The sequence below is a fragment of the Lathyrus oleraceus genome, chromosome 7 (assembly GCF_024323335.1).
Source record: "Lathyrus oleraceus cultivar Zhongwan6 chromosome 7, CAAS_Psat_ZW6_1.0, whole genome shotgun sequence".
Taxonomy (NCBI): Eukaryota; Viridiplantae; Streptophyta; class Magnoliopsida; order Fabales; family Fabaceae; genus Lathyrus; species Lathyrus oleraceus.
Window position 1 is genome coordinate 523,060,927 of NC_066585.1, and position 19,713 is coordinate 523,080,639.

General features: G+C 34.6%; 1 protein-coding gene and 1 non-coding gene across 2 annotated transcripts; one reads left to right on the forward strand and one right to left on the reverse strand.

The window, feature by feature from the left end:
* The first annotated feature begins 8,906 nt into the window (after window positions 1–8,906).
* Window positions 8,907–15,785, forward strand: LOC127101121 (ATP-dependent RNA helicase DEAH13). Its single transcript, XM_051038453.1, has 12 exons — window positions 8,907–9,083; window positions 9,221–9,293; window positions 9,750–9,879; window positions 9,963–10,037; window positions 10,126–10,175; window positions 10,273–10,333; window positions 10,418–10,783; window positions 11,135–11,377; window positions 11,488–11,718; window positions 12,301–12,417; window positions 12,549–13,736; window positions 13,873–15,785. Exons 1-12 carry the CDS (start codon window positions 8,927–8,929, stop codon window positions 15,394–15,396), a joined length of 4,215 nt encoding a protein of 1,404 aa, XP_050894410.1. The 5' UTR covers window positions 8,907–8,926; the 3' UTR covers window positions 15,397–15,785.
* A 3,134-nt stretch (window positions 15,786–18,919) lies between these two features.
* On the reverse strand, window positions 18,920–18,992 carry TRNAK-CUU (transfer RNA lysine (anticodon CUU)). Its single transcript has one exon. It is a non-coding gene; the product is annotated as a tRNA-Lys (tRNA).
* Between the last annotated feature and the right edge of the window lie 721 nt (window positions 18,993–19,713).

Genomic DNA, 19,713 nt, shown 5'->3' on the forward strand with positions numbered 1-19,713 from the left:
AGGTTTACTCTTATAATCTTCCATAATATATAATATTGCTAATCATAACTTGTGCCCCAAGGACACAAGTTAGGGACACAAGTTAAGAGATGAATATAGAAATAAATTCTTAAAAAATGTGAATTGAATTTATTAGAAATTTATTATTAATAATTTTATTTATTTTTCCAAAACAAATTTTCTATTTGTGGGTTTCTTAACATGTGTCCTTGGGGCACAAGTTAGCATTAGAAAATTTCATATTGATTTTTTATTTGTTATAAATGTCGTGGCTCATATTAATAATTTTAATTGCTTTCTGTCATTTTTTTCTACTCTTTTATTATATTATTGTAATATTGATTCTTTGTTTTATTTTATTTTTTACATCTCTCATTAAATTATGAGATTATATTATATATTATTGAATAATTAAATATTCATGAATGATTATAAAGATTAATTACTATACACTGTCAGTGTAAAAAGTTTTACATCGTCGATTCATCACCATCATCCGTTTGTATTACTTTATAAATTTTTAAAATAAAAGTCAAACTTCTTTTAATATCCGACGTCTATAATTAACTGACGGTGTAAAATCCTTTTATATTATCGACGTATTTCAATTAAACTCACGATTATAAAATAAGGATGATGCTAATTTGTATCCCTGGACACAAGATAAGAAAACTACTTATAAAAAATTTATATTGGAAAAAACAATTAAAAAATTAATTTTATCTTTTTATTAAAATTAATGCATAATTTTCAATACAATATTACTTTCTTTAATTCTTATCTTATGCCCTTAGCATTACCCATACAATAATGTATATATTTTATAATTCATGATAAATTTATCAAACATCCTAAAGGATATAAAAAAAAAAGAAAATTATTATATAGTTTTTGAAAAATTAAGTATTTTAGAAGGATAACAAAAAATAACAATTTTATATAATTCTTGAATAATTTATTATTTTTTAGATTCATTGAATAGTTAATTTATCTAGTCTATAAACGGATCAAATACATTATTCAATGAATTTAAAAAATGAGTTGTCTCTTATATATATATATAAACAGATATATTAGTTTGTTATACATTGGATATTCAATTCACTTTTAGTTGTTGCATCAACTAAAAGACAATGCATATATTTATTGTCTATTCAGAACTAGAAGTTTGTGAAATTGTTTTCTCAACTAAAAGATCCTGAATATGTATCATGACGTGAAAATTAGTATTGAAGATTAAAATCAATAAATTGTACCCCAATTCCCGTAATTTGTGTAATAAGTTTACCGTTTTTACTTATTTTTTATTGTTAGTTGATTGTTAATTCAAAGATTAAAATCAACTCTTTTTAGAAAAGAACGAAAAAGCAAACACTCAATCAAACATCGAGTCCTTTTTCCCAAATTGAATACAAAGTCGAGAAGCCCCTGCCACATCCAAATTATTTTCATAAATCAGCTTCAGACACTTGATTCAACGTCAAGTCGCCCCCCTGTTTTTAAAAGCTTTTACAATAAAATGGAAGAAACTGATTAGAAACTGATTAAGCTTTTAAAATGTTAGGATACTGTTGTATAGCTCCACGTTTGAACATTCGTCTTCCATATTAAAATACAATAATGATGTGAATTAAGTCATTTCTATGAAAGAAAAAAAATTGATTGGGTATCAACCTTCTTTTTCCCGATTATTTGGGCACTCAGTAGAACTCCTTATCTGAATAATTGTCTTTCATTAATAAACTTTGACTTAATTCACCACACATTTTCATAAATAAATTTTTTGATGAAAAGAGAATGATTGGGCTTAAGTCTCTTCCTTTTCGGGCATTTGAGTACTGCAGTAGAGCTCCCTGCTTGGATGTCTGTCTCCGCTTAAAATCAACTCAAACTTGTTTTCCGCCTTTGTCTAACCCTGAAAACATTTTCATGCTACATCCATTTCGATGTGAAACAAAAACTTCAGCCTTCAAGAGCGAGCAACAAGTAAAGGTTTAATCGCTCAAATATGATCTAAGCATCACTCTCTAAAAGCAATCAATCCAGTAGTTCTCTTTTAGCAGAACTACGTAGCCTTGAGTTCTTCATAGCACCTGAAGATACGTAGGAGCAGGATTGCGAAATCTTGTGAGGCACATTAACATTAAGAAACCCATAAGTCTTTCCTTTCCTTTCTTTCTCTTTTCTCACTCGATAAGTAGAATATCATAAATAATATCACGCTAACACTCTTACACGAAACTAACTAAATGAGTTTCGTTGAGTACAATAAATATGAGGGGTGATAATACATTTCCCTTACATAATTGACTCTCGAACCCGATTTGGTTGCAACGACCATTTTTTTTAATTTTTTGTGGGTTTTATCGATATTTCCCCTTTCCCTCTTCGGGAATAAATAAACTTTGGTGGGGACTCTGTTTTGTTTATATTTTGAGTGTCCCTTACGCTTGGGAATTTTCGCACCGCGACAGCTGGCGACTCTACTGGATGAGTGAATATGACATGATTGATTCATAAAATGCATGGTCACTTCATTAATATTACCATTGAAAGAAAATAACAATACTTAAAAGAAAAATAAACATTCAACATGCAAGGGAAATGCAAAATGAAAACGGAAATAGCCAGATGATTTCCAGTTAAGGATGAACTCTCTTTTCTTTATTCATTAATTACCGACCTTTCCCGACCCACGGGTTGAGGTCATCATGCTTTTCAGAACCAATGTGACAATCCTTTGAGTCTTCTCTCTCAGATTCTTCACAAGACGCAGCCTCTTCGGATCCATTCCCTGCTTCTTTTGTGTTTCCACTTGTGTGGGTGGTGATATTGTAGCTCAATGACGTAGTTTTGTTCACTACATCTAAAAATGACAACATCTTTTGATCAATCAGCTCTTGTACCACATACTTGAAGGCCTTGCAGTTTTTAGTGGTATGCCCTGACGATCCATCATGGTACTCACATATAGCATTGTGTTTGAAGTTAGATGGGTACGTCACTAATGGATTAAGCTTCATGGGGAATACTAAAGCTCTTTGAATAAAATGAGGAAGAAATTTAGTGTATGCCATTAGAATCGGATCAAATTGAGATGGCCTTAGGGGAATTGTTCGATTATGATTGTAATTTTGATTATGAATTGGAGGAGGAACAAATAGAGGTTGTTGATAGTAAATTGGCACTACGAGTGGCTGCCCCTTGTTAGACTCTGGAATCTCTTTTCTACTTGAATACCTCATTTCTTATGAAGACATCATTAAACATGTCAATTAACATGGATTTTGTACAATCATCATCAAAACTCATGAAACACAACAATGGAGAAAAACCTAAAGAAGGGTGAGGAGCACTCTCTATCCTTCATACAATAACACCTATATTAAAGTAGTCCCCCATTACATGAATTTCCAGCAACAAAACAGTTTGGCTATGGTGTTCTTCTTATCCCTTAAGCCCTTGTTCTCCTTCACTCACACTTGCCTTCTTTATCAAATCTACATATTGACAAATTTTGGCTCCTCTCCCTTTACTATTTATTTTAACTTAAAAATATAATTAATTTCCCTTTTCACACTTTTATCCCCCCAACTCTTGTGTACTCTCCTCTCCTTAGTACTCATACTTTACCAAAATTCTAATTTCTACCCAAATCTCACAATTTCTCTTATTTTATTATTATTATATTATTTTAATGAAATAAAACTCTATTAAATTCTACCAAACCCCAATAAATGTCAAATAATCACATAACACATTCTATCACTAAAGCAAATAATTAAAAGTGTATTAAATCACCCAAATAATTAAATAAAAGCAAAGGAAATTAAAGTAAATTAATTAATTGAATTCAAGGTGTTACAATCTTCACCACATCCTTTCTCAATTCACGTTCCTTTTAAGCAAGGTTGGGTTCTTTAGCTAGTTGGGTAGAATCCCTTAGGAATGGACTTGCATGGTGGGGGAATTAGGGTTGGAGTATGATTCGAGAATTGCATGTTATATATTTGTGTTTTCTTGTAAAATTTGTGTTATACATGTGTGTTTTGATATCCTATGTTTATTGTGTATTTGGGTAGGTTTAGAGTATGTATGAGCATGAAAATTATGGGTTTAAGAGGTAAAAACACATTATGGACTGATTTTCTTGCTTAGCCACGAGGGGCTCGCTTAGTGAGGCTTCAAGGATGGGAAAACTAGGATTTATGGTTTTTTCGCTTAGCCACAGATGGTTGGCTAAGAGAGAGCTCGTTTTGACCTCACATAACGAGACTTTTAGTGCATAAATCTTAGCAACACATATTTTAGCGTATCTTAAGTTCCGTAACTCAGAATGAGACGCGATCAAGTGCTTTGGAAAGCTCATTTAGGGAGTTATCACATGCTGGAGTAATTGTAAATCATTGAATGTATGATTGTTCATGATGACTGGCTAATGCATATGGTGACCCGACGCCTCAAGCACTAGACCTATGTGACATTCTTCTAATGATTGGTACCCTGATACTACCGAAAGGATCCATGAATAATGATAAATTTCCTACTTATACTCATAGGTACCCTAATTTCATCTGCTTATAGGGTACACCTCGACCTTGAATAAGTGGAAATCAGTGACTAATGACCATGACCTCGACAATAATGAAGGGTTACTCGCTTAACCTCACGTGTATCCTAGTTTCAGTTGCTTCTAGGGTACGCCTCAACCTTAAATAAGTTGTAATCAAGAATTAATGATTAGGACTAACTACTAATGACTAATGTTATACCAATCATTGGAGAACCATGTTTTGTGTATGAGAAAATAATCTAAGGAAGCATAGGCTTTAATAGAGACTTGATGATGAATTATTTTGGGTATAATGAACAAGGATAATGAATAATGACTAACCCTGACTGATCATGGAAGATTACCCACTTATCCCATTCATGGTATCCCTAGTTTCAGCTACTTCTATGGTATAAAAATGGTCTTAAATAAGTGGTAATTGGCAAAGTACTCCCTCATGCACGGAGCTTGTCCTAGTACCCATGGATTGTTGAAATCCTGTAAGGAATAATTCACTAGAGTCACAAATGACTATTAGGACACCTTATGGGTGAAAGGACTTCTAAGATATGAGAACTTGACTGGGATAAGTTGTATCTCACCCTATATTAATATTTCAGGTAGCTCATCTCGGAAAGAAAATAAAGGCGCGATGTCTCAAAGACTTGGAGGCATAAGCTATTTACATTTTTCCACTATGTTATTACCTATATGTAGTATTTTATTGTATTAAATGTTTCTGTCATGTATTTTGATTGTCTTGTACTTTTTTATTACATGTATTAGATGTCATTTAAACGCTTTTGATTGTACTCAATACCGGTTTAATATTCCATATAGTATAATTCTAGACACATATTATCTAGGTTGTTAAAGTTGATATCATAGCAAGTCGATTCCCGACCCAACAATGAGACATCACTAGCAACTCTCTTGTTCCTCATAAGTGTGTGTTGCTAGTCTCATTTCTACTATCATAATATTCAGTCGTTGAGCCTCATCAACTCATTAACTTTATACATGATAGGCGAGATCACGACATAGCCGTTGCGAGGATGCATAAGATCGAAGGTGACTCAAACTCAAGTAGTAGAAGCTGGTTGATTAAGGGAATGTTGAGAATTTTCAGGCATGAATGGTGCATCAGACACAAAGTGGTAGACGACCTCAGACCCCAGTACAAGAGCCAAGGAACAAGAAACATTCAAGAATTTCTATTAGAAGGAAGTGAATCTTTCAGATGGTCTGTCTAGCAAATGAATCAATTGGAAAGAAGAACACATTGAGGTGCAAGGCTTGATGGTCAAAGGGTTCTATTTCGAGAAACAAGTCACATGGTGATGATTTCTCCTAAGTGGAGAATCCAAAAGGCACCTACAAGAAAATCCAACGAGGGAATTTCGTGAAAAGATTGGGCTTTGAATCAGTTATAATTCCTTATCCAATGGTCATTACCAATTACGAGCGATAAATGAAAGACCTGTTGGACGAATGAAAAACTATCATGTGTTTGAGGCAGAGGACCAAGATTTTTCTGATTGATCGGGTGGGTGTTACGTGCTTGAAAGGACGAAGAGTTAGTTTCTAACTCTATTCAATTATATCATATTTGATGAAGACGACCTTGTAAAAGGTTGAAAACGTTACTAAATGTTGTGACTCCTACACTAGGTATGACCATAAACTGACACGAGTCTTACCCAATGTTAGTGGAATCAAAGACCCTTTATACTAAACTTGGTGAGTGGAAGTTTAATAGCTTGCCAATCATCTTGAATGCTACACTTACTCATGGAGTATCAGAAATTGAGTACTGACCGAAGGAGATCATATTCCAAGCTAGTTATGATTCATGTAATTCTGAATAAGACCGTAGAATCACGCTAGGTGTTGGACGATTAGATGGATAAAGACTAGTGGCTATTTTATACCATTAGCATGATGGTTGTGGACCCTAATGTCAAAACTTAAACCATAGTATGCACAATTTTTTGATAGCCCTTGGATATCCCGTATGCATGTACTGTGTGAATGATCACATACATAGCATAACGTTGTAAGCTAGTATCATAAAGCCAAACCTTACTCGATCGTCTCCCGAATGGGTGAACCCTAGAGTGTGGGACTTTTGAATTTTGGTATTCCTCAAGATTGGGACTGGAAGGACTAGAGAGGCATGGCCTAAAAGGAGACCTATTCAGTTATCTGACTATCGTAATGATACGGTACGTGTAGAGATCGTCGTACAACGTTGGGCAGTTCACTGAGTACATGGCCTCAAAGTTAAACCTCCATGTTAGTGTTGTCATACAAGTATGGTGCCACAATACCACTATTGTGCATGCGATATGTGAGTTATCCTTTTCACTCAAGTGTAGGATCATAATGATCCCAGTCCCAATGTCCGGTTATATGCTCATGAGATGTGGACTAGAGTTCCTATGAGATAGAATAGAACAATCAATAATCTGCACGTCACACTCGACATCTGAGAACTACCCGTGAAGTCCATGACCTACGAGCTACAGGGGAAGTACCTTCACTTCCGGATCTTTCTAAATGTAGAGGGACCATGCATGTCATAACTCATGTGTATGTGGCAGTGGGATAAACCAAATGCCGATACTATGTTTATAGGAAGACCATGGGTGGTTATAGTTGTGTGAGTAACTATGAAGTTATGCAATTGGGGACGTCCTTTTGTTCGTCAGGATATTAACGGATCTTTGTGCGTAAATTTCAAGATGGGGTTGTATGGGATTGTCATATCTTTACTAGCTTGACACATGGCTATTCCGTTTAGATTAGTGAACGATATCAGATTAAATAGACTGTATCTTGAGCTGGTTCAACAGATGGAGTATTCACAAGATTGTGACTTCAAGTTAAAGTATCTTCTGAGAGAAGCTCACAAAAGCAAAGTTCTTTTCCCTCTGGTTCTTCAAAGACCCACCAAAGTCTGAAGAAGAATTGTTGGCGACCTGGTATGAGAAGAACTTTGCGGGTTGTATATGGTTAAATGTTTATTGTGTCATCCAATGGTTTTTAGAGAAGCGATATTTAAGGTGAATTGTTATAACCATTGAAGAGGCTAGATGGAAGTAAGACATTTATCTCGGTGAATCTCCGTTGTGACTTTACCTTTTGCGCACAACAATCATGTTTTGATTTGGGTGGTTGTGGATAAGTTAAGCAAAATCATACCCATGGTTTTAAATTGCGATCCGCAACTGCAATTGCGGCCTCAATATTGTTGATGCGGTAGTCTCCGCATCCGCATCAGGCCGCAATTGCGGTGTGATTTAAAATCATTCATCCAACCACGTTAGAATTCGTATCAAACAACTTCACCAATATTTCTTCACATATTTTCATCGTAACTCAAAGTTTGAGAACCAAAAATCTCAATTTACATAAAAGATTAACATCAAGAATTTTTCAATTTCATATATCTTTCAATCAAAATTCACGCCACAATGGCTACAATACGTATCACAGCAACCACAACACACGCAACCGCATCCACGACCGCAATTTAAAATCATGATCATACCTTTCCTTACCCGACAAAGACCCGTTTGGAGTTATCAATCTAGCGGGATTATCGGTAACAAAGATCATTTAGTTATGCGGTGTTCAACCTAATTTTGTCTCCAACCAAGACTCGAAGAGAATGGAAATTCAGAAGCTTTGGATGCACGATTTGAATTTAAGACAGAGAGATTGAAGGATGAAAAATATCCAATTAAGTAGAGTGCAATAACTTATGAAGCTTTGTATACTTAGTGTAAGGAAGGGAGGGTTTCGAACCCTAGGAGAATCCGTAACCAAGCGTACCAGAGTGGCATATTGGAAGAGATAGAATTGTAGAAGAGTAAAAAACTAAAAAGACATTAAGAAAAGAAGAACCAATGGATCAAAAGGATTCGAGGAGGCACGTATTAGCCAAAAGAGGCAAGGGAAAGAGTATTATGACCTCTTGTTTAGTTGAAATTCGAGGACATTTAATTCAAGGGGGATGTAATAACCTGACATTTTTCCTAAGTTACTTACCTTCCTTCTAGATACTAATTAAATTAAGGGTAATGCTAACTTGTACCCCAATGACACATGTTAAGAAACCCACAAATAGAAAATTTGTTTTGGAAAAATAAATAAAATTTTTAATGATAAATTTCTAATAAATTCAATTCATATTTTTCAAGAATTTATTTCTATATTCATCTCTTAACTTATGCCCTTAGGGCACAAATTAACGTTACCCTTATTTTTATAACAAATTAATTATATTTATAAAATAATTATTAGGTCTAAACCTAAGGGTATTTTTGTTAATCCGTATATAATAAAATGGTATTTTGCATATAACCTTCTATGACTGAAGTTTTGGAACTGAGGCAGACCATAGCGCGCCTGCACCGCCATCTTCACTGCTTCTCCGGCCCTCCACCGCTGAAACCTCCGCCACCATCAACCGTCCCGCGCCTCTCGGACTCACTTTCGGACTCACTTTCGGACCGCCGTCACTCAGGTCCGTTCCCTTTCTCTTCACCTCGCTATCTCCTTTATCTGTTGATGTTTCACTGATTATGTTAAATGCCGTCGTACAAATTAGGGCTCAAAGTGAGTGTTCCTTCTCATTGTTTTGTTTCAATTTTATGTTTTTAGCATTGGCTTCTAAGGACATCAAAATGGAAACTTTGGAAAATCTCGGAAACCATGCCGAGTTCAATTCTCAAAGGTAAATTACCTCTTTTATTTATAAGAGTTTCATTGGCATGCACTCACTCATCATTACATAATTATTTTGTGGTGATATTTTAGGAATTAATGTAACAAAGTGATGTATAGTAGTGAGATAGTTAAGCCAATGCAGTTGATAGCTGAGCATGGACATCAGATAGTAGGGAGATATGATTTGATGCAATGTTGTTAAATACTTGTGCTATAGCGTAATGGAATTTGAATAAATTGCAATTGTTTAACAATATGCTATTTAGTACAAAGTGTTGTTACATAGTGGGTATAAGCAGTTAGTTGGTAGCTGAATTTGAACAAACAACTGTTTTCTGCGATTGACAACACTGATTTGATGCACACGGAGGACTTTTTTTATGCTTAAAAAGAAAAGAAGAGTGAATCAATGTTTGGTTAATGATATAAATTATTCTTATAGTTTCTTTCTTTTTTGAGGTAGTTCTGGAGGTGGTGATAATAATGCACAAATTTTGCCGACTAAGAAGACGAAGAAAAGGAAAGATGGAGGTGATGATAGTAATGTACTAATTTTGCCAAGTAAGAAGAAGAAAAAGAAAGGGATGGAACAGGTAGGGATAGTTTGAACATGATTATGTGTTCCTTCAAGTTGCATGTTTACACACTTTGTTTGATCGAAATTCTGTTGTATTAGGAGCGCGGCAAAGTCCATTCAAGTAAGAAGCAGAGATTGAGCAAAACTCAGAAAAGGAAGCTGAAGAAGTCAGAGGTTTGTGGGGTGGAGAAAAGGGAATGCTTTTAGTTCTCTTTTATTTTGTTTTGTGTCTCAATTTGTTTGGCTCCTTTCATTTGTGTAGGATGACAAGGGTAAACAACTTTTGATGGAAAAAGCCATTAAGACATTAAAGTAAGTTAATTAATTACTAGCTTGTTACAGTTTCTGCTTCAATGCTAAGCGCTGAGTTGTTAATCAAAATATGGAACTTTTCAAATTCTTGTTTCAGTAACAACATGCTTCCTGAGTACGCGTTTCCTCTTTTGCAGTCATCATGCAATATCAACCGGGTATGTATTTGTATTTTCAGAAACAATGATACTTTTATGAGAATATTGTGATTGCCTGTTGACTGTTGCCATCATAAATTGTAGGAGGAGACTGTGAAGGAAAAGCGCAGGAGAGCAGTACATTTATTAAAAGAAGGATTGGAGATTCCACATGATAATAACCTGTCCAAGAAACAGGATTTTCCATGTATAACTGAACCTGAGTCAGAAGACGAAGAGAATCATTTGGTGCAGGAATCTAAAGAAAATGACTTCATACAACCTTTTAGAACTGAAGGAGAAATCTTGTATACAACATCCGCTCCCCTGGAGTCCTCTCAAGAACCAGTTCATGGAAATGAAGTTGTAAATTATGAATCTGACATTTCCACTGACAAGCAACCTGATGAAATCAGAAGTTCTTCTCCCATTTCTCGTTCTATTACCGAGATAAAAAGCACAAAGTCAAAGGTATAATCCCTTCTCTATTATAGGTTTCTGTGTGATCAAGATACAAGATACAACACATCTGTTTCATTTGGAACATTGAATACATGACACTTGTGAAGTAATAAGCTTTAGTTTTCATATATGTTTATCTTCTTCTTTTTTTGTGTATATTAAAATATCCTTTTTTTTCCTCATATAGTACTATCTTAATTTGGAAGAAGTCGTTTTGTATATGCACTGTAGTGTGCCTATAATTTCTATAATGGTTAATTAATAGGTTATGCTTTTATTAATTGTTTGTTAAGATATCACCTTATTGAGTATCTGCTAGTTACTTTAATGCTTTTGTTTTGCACTTTCTACCTGATACAGGACAAGACAGATGAAAACCCTGCCGCCAATTTCAGCGAATTGAGCAACCTTCCAATTGTTTCACAGAGGCTTTTGACTACTCCTACTGTTGTCCATGTATACAGGCCATCAGAGGTTGAAGAGAAAAGAAAGGATCTTCCTATAGTAATGATGGAACAAGAGATAATGGAAGCTATAAATTACAATTCCAGTGTCATCATATGTGGAGAAACTGGATGTGGTAAAACAACTCAGGTTCCCCAGGTTAGTATATATTTACTGGAGTATGGTATGATGGTATCGTCTATCATTCAAAACTATAACTTACTTTTGATTAAGAGTGATAAATTTATCATTAATTCAAAATTTATCAGTTTCTTTATGAAGCTGGATATGGTTCAAGCAAGTTCCACGCCCGCAGTGGTGTTATTGGTGTCACTCAACCACGTCGGGTGGCTGTTCTTGCCACAGCAAGGCGTGTGGCGTATGAGCTTGGTGTTCGTCTAGGAAAGGAGGTTGGCTTTCAAGTTAGGTATGACAAGAGAATTGGAGAAAATTGCTCTATCAAGTTTATGACTGATGGCATTTTGCTACGAGAAGTTCAGGTAGTTATATTTTACCTCATGTTTCCCATTCCTTCATTTTACGGAGTAGGCTTGTCACAAATGATAAATAGGGAGAAACCTTTGTTCAGTTTTTGGGAAAGTTAGAAACATTTGTTTGTATTTAGGATCCGTGTAAGTTACATAAACTTATTGCAGGAAAGAATCTTTGAATTTATTATTCATTTTAGAACATCTTAGTCCATCATTCCAGGAAAATCATCTACTTAGGAACATGTATTTTTTAGGCAAAATACTTGATAATATTATCATCTCTATATAAACATGCATTTTATGATTCTGTATATTTCATATCACATTAGTTTGGAAACTGACAATGGACTGATTACGATTTTCGTCTTTCTTATGTTGATGCTTATCACTCATAATAGTTGCTAGTATCATTGCTACTATTGTGGAGTTTTGCTATTGTTTATTAATTTGTGATGATATTGATGATTCTACACTATATTAGGATATGATGCTCTGATGCAATCATTCTTACTTACCTTAGTTACTCTAAAACATGTTGAGTTACAGAATCATATGTACTTTTGTTGTTTAACTGAATACCTTCTGGCGCAGAATGATATTTTATTGAGGCGTTATTCCGTCCTAATTCTTGATGAGGCTCATGAGAGGAGCTTGAACACAGACATTCTGATTGGGATGCTCTCGCGTGTAATTAGAACTCGCCAAAAGGTAAATTATAGTGGTTTATTTTACCAATGCAATGAAAATTTGTAATATCTTATTATATAATTTCCTTACATATATTATTTATGCCACCGGCATTATAATCTGCATGCTCATTACCTTGCTATTTATGACAGATTTATAATGACCAGCAGAAGATGATCCTTTCGGGAGAAAGTATAAGTCCTGAAAAAATGGTTTTTCCATTAAAACTTGTGCTGATGAGTGCCACCTTGCGTGTACAAGACTTTACTTCTGGAAAATTATTCTACACTCCCCCACCTGTGATAGAAGTTCCTACAAGGCAGTTTCCAGTTACCAAGTATTTTGCAAAAAAAACCGAGATAACAGATTATATTGGTGCAGCGTATAAGAAGATCCTGGCAATTCACAAGAGGCTGCCATCTGGGGGAATACTTGTCTTTGTCACTGGACAAAGGGAAGTAGAGGACTTGTGCAGGAAGCTACGCAAAGCTTCAAAGGAGTTTATCATGAAAAAAGTTAAAGGACCTGTGGAAAATGATGGCACTGTGGTCCATGAAACAAGTTCTATTGAGGGAATAAATATTAATGAGATTAATGAAGCATTTGAGGTGTCTGGAAGTTCATCCATCCAGCAAACTGATAGGTTTAGTAGTTATGATGAAGATGACAATAATTTTGATGCGAACGAATCTGATTCTTATGATTCAGAAACGGAGAGTGAGTTGGAATTCAATGATGATGATGATAATAATCACAAGGATTCAGAAAACAATAGTAATATTGTGGATGTCCTGGGAAAGGAAGGAAGTCTTGCTTCATTGAAGGCTGCTTTTGAAAGCTTGTCTGGGCAAGCTTCGGTGAATACTGGAGATGGTTTAGACGCATCAAAAGTTTGCAGGGAGAAAATAACTAGAGAAAACCAGAGTTCTTCTCCAGGTGCACTCTTTGTTCTACCACTTTATGCTATGCTGCCTGCTGCAGCTCAACTTCGTGTATTTGAAGAAGTTAAGGAGGGAGAGAGGCTTGTTGTTGTTGCTACAAATGTTGCAGAAACATCTTTAACAATTCCAGGGATAAAGTATGTGGTTGATACTGGAAGGGAAAAGGTAAAGAGTTACAACTCCTCTAATGGCATGGAGACATATGAAGTGAAATGGATAAGTAAGGCATCTGCTGATCAACGTGCAGGCAGAGCTGGAAGAACTGCAGCAGGGCATAGTTATCGCCTATATTCTTCTGCAGCCTTTAATAATGAGTTTCCTGAGTTCTCTCCCGCTGAAGTTGAGAAAGTGCCTGTTCATGGTGTTGTCCTTCTCTTGAAATCCATGAATATTAAGAAGGTAATTTTGATATTTTCATTTCACTTCTGAGTGTTTATTCGATCTACTTGCTTATTGAGCCTTTCTATTGCTTGATAATTTGATTTACTCGATTCTTGGTCAAATTGGATTTTCATTTCTATGATCTTTTTTGTAGGTTGCGAATTTCCCGTTTCCTACTTCTCTTAAGGCTTCTTCCCTGCTTGAAGCTGAGAATTGCTTGAGAGCTCTTGAAGCACTTGACTGTAAGGATGAACTTACACTTTTGGGAAAAGCCATGGCACTTTATCCTTTGAGTCCTCGTCATTCTAGAATGATCCTTACTGTTATAAAAAATACAAGACACAAGCATGTTCGAAGTTCAAGTCTGCTTTTGGCATATGCTGCTGCAGCTGCTGCTGCTTTGAGTTTACCAAATCCTTTTGTAATGCAATATGAAAGAAATGATAGCAGCGAAGGTTCAGAAATGTCCAAGAAATCTAGCGTGGGAGACAATGAGAACAATATTGATAAAAAAGAAAAGACAAAGAGAAAGAAACTTAAAGAAACCTCTAAAGCTGCTCGTGAAAAATTTCGAATTGTCAGTAGTGATGCCCTAGCCATAGCATATGCCTTGCAGTGTTTTGAATATTCACAGAATTCGGTACAATTTTGTGAAGATAATGCATTGCATTTCAAAACCATGGATGAAATGTCCAAACTTAGACAGCAGCTACTCAAACTGGTCTTTTATCAGAGTGATAAAGGTGGTTTAGAACAAGAGTATTCATGGACTCATGGAACTCTAGACGATGTGGAACGTGTTTGGCAAGTTTCTTCTGTGCACTATCCTCTTCCTCTGGTTGAGGAAAGGCTCCTTTGTCAAGCAATATGTGCTGGCTGGGCAGATAGGGTTGCTAAACGTATTCCAATTTCTTATGGGCCCACTGATGGAGAGACGATTTCTCGTGTTGGTAGGTATCAATCATGCATGGTTGATGAAAGTATTTTCATTCATCGTTGGTCATCAGTTTCTACTGCACGCCCTGAGTTTCTGGTTTACAATGAACTATTAGAGACAAAAAGACCAAACAAAGAAGGGGAGACAAGTGCAAAGAGAGCATACATGCATGGAGTAACGAGCGTCGATCCAACTTGGCTAGTTGAGAATGCCAAGTCTTCGTGCACCTTCTCTCCACCCCTGACAGATCCCAGACCATTTTATGATGCGCAGTCTGACCAAGTAAAATGTTGGGTCATCCCAACCTTTGGGCGCTTCTGTTGGGAGCTTCCAAAGCACTCATTACCCATTAACAATGTTGAGCTTCGGGTGCAGGTGTTTGCCTATGCTTTACTCGAAGGTCAGGTGTGTCCATGTTTGAAATCCGTTCGAAAATACATGTCTGCCCCTCCTGAAAGTATTCTGAGGAGAGAAGCTTTTGGTCAAAAAAGGGTGGGAAATCTGTTGAGTAAGTTAGAGAGCAAGTTGATTGATAGCTCTGCCAAGTTAAGAACGGCGTGGAAGGAGAATCCAAGAGAATTATATTCAGAAATTTTGGATTGGTTTCAACAGGGTTTTAACAATCACTTTCAAAAGCTATGGTTACAAATGCTTCGCGAAGTGCTGCAAGAAACACAAGAACAACCTCCGAATAATAGTTTTAAAAGAAAGTCTAAAGGAAAATCTAAATCGGGTCAATGATTGCTCAACAGTTAAGGTAAAACTGCATATTCAACTCCCACAATAGGTTGTTTTGTTAGTTTAAGGCCATATTTATCTTAGTTTCTAAAGCTTATCATTCAAAAAGAGTTTATGGTTCTTCAAAGTCCTTAAAAAGTTGTTGAAGTTAAATGAGAGCTTCTAAAAAATTGAGATACAGAAGCTATTTTAACTTCTACTAGAATTGTCTAAAAAGATTTGTTATTGCAAGATTCTTTATTGTTGTTGTTTTTCCTTTCCCATAAATATCTAAATTGATCTTTATTTCATTGTTTTGTATCCATAATCTTAACAAAGCAAATTATTCAAATTCCACTGTAGATCTCCAATACATGTTAGTTTCAATTACTACCATTTTATATTTGGTTTTATGATGGTGATGTCCAATTGGTATCAATTTAACTTTATTTATTTATTTATAAATGTGGACTTTATTTTGTTGATTTCGGCTGCACTTATGAGCATGTGTGTTACTTCAGATTTCTTATGTCTATACAATGACGTTACCTTAGGGTTTATATTATTTTATTATATTATTTAACTGAATTTTATTTAAAATATTTTTGTATACTCATTCAAAATAATTAGATAATGCATGAGAGATATCCAATATCCAAGAGAAAGATGATAAGGATCAATTTGATTATATTTTATTTATTAAAAGATATATTAAATGAAAAATAATATTTTTATTTTTTGAATAATAAATTTCAATTAACACACGATAACTTATAGTGTAAAATTTTAAAGATGAAAATATAAGTTCAAAAAATAAAAATTTCATTGATTTTTTATTGAGAGGAGACCAATTTTTTTATAATTTTAAATAGAGAAAATAATTTCGTAAATTCAGTTAAAATTAAGTGAGCAGAACTGTAATTAATCAAAATTGTAATTTAATCGGAATTTGACCGTAATTTTTTACATATACTTTTTAATATTTTTTAAATAATATGTAAAATAATATTAAATAAAAGTGTATGTTATTTGAAAAGTATTAATTTAAACAAAATAATTTATTCATTTTATTTATATGTCTAACATTGTTTCATTTTAATTCAAATTTAAATACCAAGCTTGAATTTATCATTTGTTCAAAAGAAAATAAAGGTTTTCGAATGAAAATTTTGAACGGAATTTTTGGTAGTTATAATAAAACTTTCGGCACAATTCAAAATTTTCTATAATACATTTTAAGTTTTTGATATACCGGATATTTTAAAATTTTTGATTTGTTTAATTAATTTTTGGAAATTCAAAATTTACACGTGGACATCGTAAATTTCAATTTAAATAAATTTTTTGGTAGGATTTTTTTTTAATTATTTGGACGTTCAGGATTCTGTCGACAATTTTGGAGGGCTGTGATTGCATTAACAATTTTGTAAGGTCTAGAGTAAATGCAAAGATGTATAAGTAGGGATCATATGTTTGATAGAAACATCTAAAAAATGGATCTTCCTCGATTTCTGATTAAGGTAGACATGTAATTTAACAAAGCTTCACCTCCCACAGAGTTTCGACTTTCGGATGACAACACATCTCTAGCCAATCTGATGTCCAAATTGAATGAATTATCGTCTGATACTGAAACTAAGAAGGTGAAAAAGATCGAGTTTCGTGAAGATTGGATTGATACCGACGAAAATGTGAAGGAAATATGAAGATCATTTCTCCGTAGGATAACAAAGGGGTTGATCGAGTTAGATGCTAGACTTTCAAGATCTGTTGACGACATAATGGAGATGTTGAAACGTCCATAATCATGTGGCAATGTTTAAATTTTTCTTATTTAATTGTTTCTTAAGTTATGTTTACGTTAATGTTGATGTTGCATCTGTAGTTCAGTTATGTTTAAGTTATGTCATAAAAAATATTGTGGAATAAAAAGTTATGATGAAAAAGTCTGAATAGTATACAAATAATACATAATATACGAAATCTAGGATATACAAAAGATGTCTAAATAGGCCCCCACGGGCTATGTCTGCAGTCCGAGATAATTCGTTATAAAATCTTACAATATGGATTTACCAAACCCATGAGGTTATCCATAATAACTGCAATCACCTGGAGGCATTGTCGGGCATCGACATTAACTGTGGGAAGTGGCGACACCACATCATCAACAGGTACCCCAACACCAGAAGGCCTCACATCAGTCGTAAGTGGGATGATGTGAAGATGTGATACAATGAGATAACACTATAAGTAATCATCCTCACACTGCGATGGATGCTGAACCCTAACTGAGTGATCTCTAAAGACACGACCGGAGCTGATGAAGTTACTATAAAATCACCAATTAATGCCCATTGATGGTATATTTGGAACTGGTCGTGGGATACTCTGAACATAACCATATTGTCGCGAATAATCTCCTCTAAACCCGCCTCTTCAATAACCTCATCAACAACAGCAACTAGATCTACAACATCCTCAACCACCAGATCAACCACTCCATTAGCAAAAACAACATTTGACATCATCTCATTTAGGGGTGGCAAAACGGGCTCGGCCCGCTGGACATGCCCGTTTTGCCCACACTTTTGTGCGGCGCGGACCAAGTATTTAGGCCCTCACCCTCAAATTTGTCCGCCCCGCCCCGCCCCGTTTTTTTCGCAGGCTTTTGCGGGCACGTGTATTTACATAAATTTTTGCATTTTTAGGCTTAAATAGTGCAGTGCCCATGAGCTTTCCCCGCCCCGCCCTCACTTTTTTGCGGGACAGGTCAAAGTTTTAGGCCCACATCCTTAACTATGACCGCCCTGCCCCGCCCCGCCCTGTTTTTTTGCGGGCTTTTGCGGGGCGGGCCTAAACGGGACGGGCATGCCCGTTTGCCACCCCTAATCTCATTCTAGGCTGTTATAATAATCCTACCTGTCGGCGTCGAGTGTTACGAGATGTCCGAAATTACAAGCCTTTGTTTCGAAATTACAAAATATTTTCTATACAATAATTCTTTTTGTTTCAAGAGTAAATATGTATTTATTTAGTGAACACTATGCTATCCATTAGATTAAATTGGATAGATATAAGTCATTAGATTAAATTGGATAGATATAAGTCATTAGATTTAATATTGTTATTTCATGTCGTGTCACATTTTAATATTATTTTAATTTAAATAAATTAAAATTTAAAATCAATATCTATTAATCAAAACTCTAAATACCTAAAGAATTTATCTATTTATAATTACTTATTATTAAAGGAATATGTTGCATCAATTATTTGGAATTGCCTTATAGATATTATATTACAACCTAGAATATAAAAAATTATAAGTATAAGTTAGCCTTTAATCTTTATGTATATGGAGTTCAAAGTTAATGGCAAGTTTTTCAGTCTAAGTAAATAATTAGCAATTTTTAGAAAGCTTTTTTTATCATATTTTTGTAATGAATAGAGAGGAGAATTCCAATTTGAATTTGGGCCCGTTTAATTCAATGTATAAAAAAATGATAAAGCCCTTTGATTGGACAAAAACTTCAAAAAGATATTTCGCCCACCGTGGGGCTCGAACCCACGACCACAAGGTTAAGAGCCTTGCGCTCTACCAACTGAGCTAGACGGGCTTGATGTTTACGTTTTCCTAATTCAATATTTAACAGAATACATCAAAGGAAAACTAATATTTTTCATTTTTAATTTTCGCAGAGGACAATTCTTTTATTATTTTAATTCGTTATTTAAGAAATATCAATAATTATATTCAATATACTATTTAAAAAATTAATTGAAATGGAAAAACACGTGCTTTCTTCATATTTTTAGGGTTAACCTATCAAGGTTGAAAATTGTTATATAAATCATATTTTATAATTTTAAAGGTCTTTCAGGAAACCAAAAGTTTTAAGAAAATTGTGTGGGCTCAATGGTCGGTCTTAATCCAAGTTACATTTGGCGTAATATTTAGACTTTTATGATGGTGTTAGAGTAATGACAATGTTAGAATATCAGTGATAACTGAGACATCCATATTTTATCGGGTGCTTGGGTTTCTAGTGAAGGTAATGCTTGAGTTCACGCTAACCCTTTAATCTCATATCATCATATTATATTTAATCAGCTCATTAATCCCATTACAGGTAACTAGAATGAACCACTTGTTTTTTTTACGGTTTGGTTGAAATTATTAAGGTCCTTCTATTATAAATTTATAAATTAGGGGAGATCATTTAGAGGATTTATATATAGGGTAAATATACTATAAGAGTGATTCTATGGCGTGCGTTGAATATTTTATGAACAATGACGATCTAAAGGTACATGATAATTTGTGACGTTTGATGGATC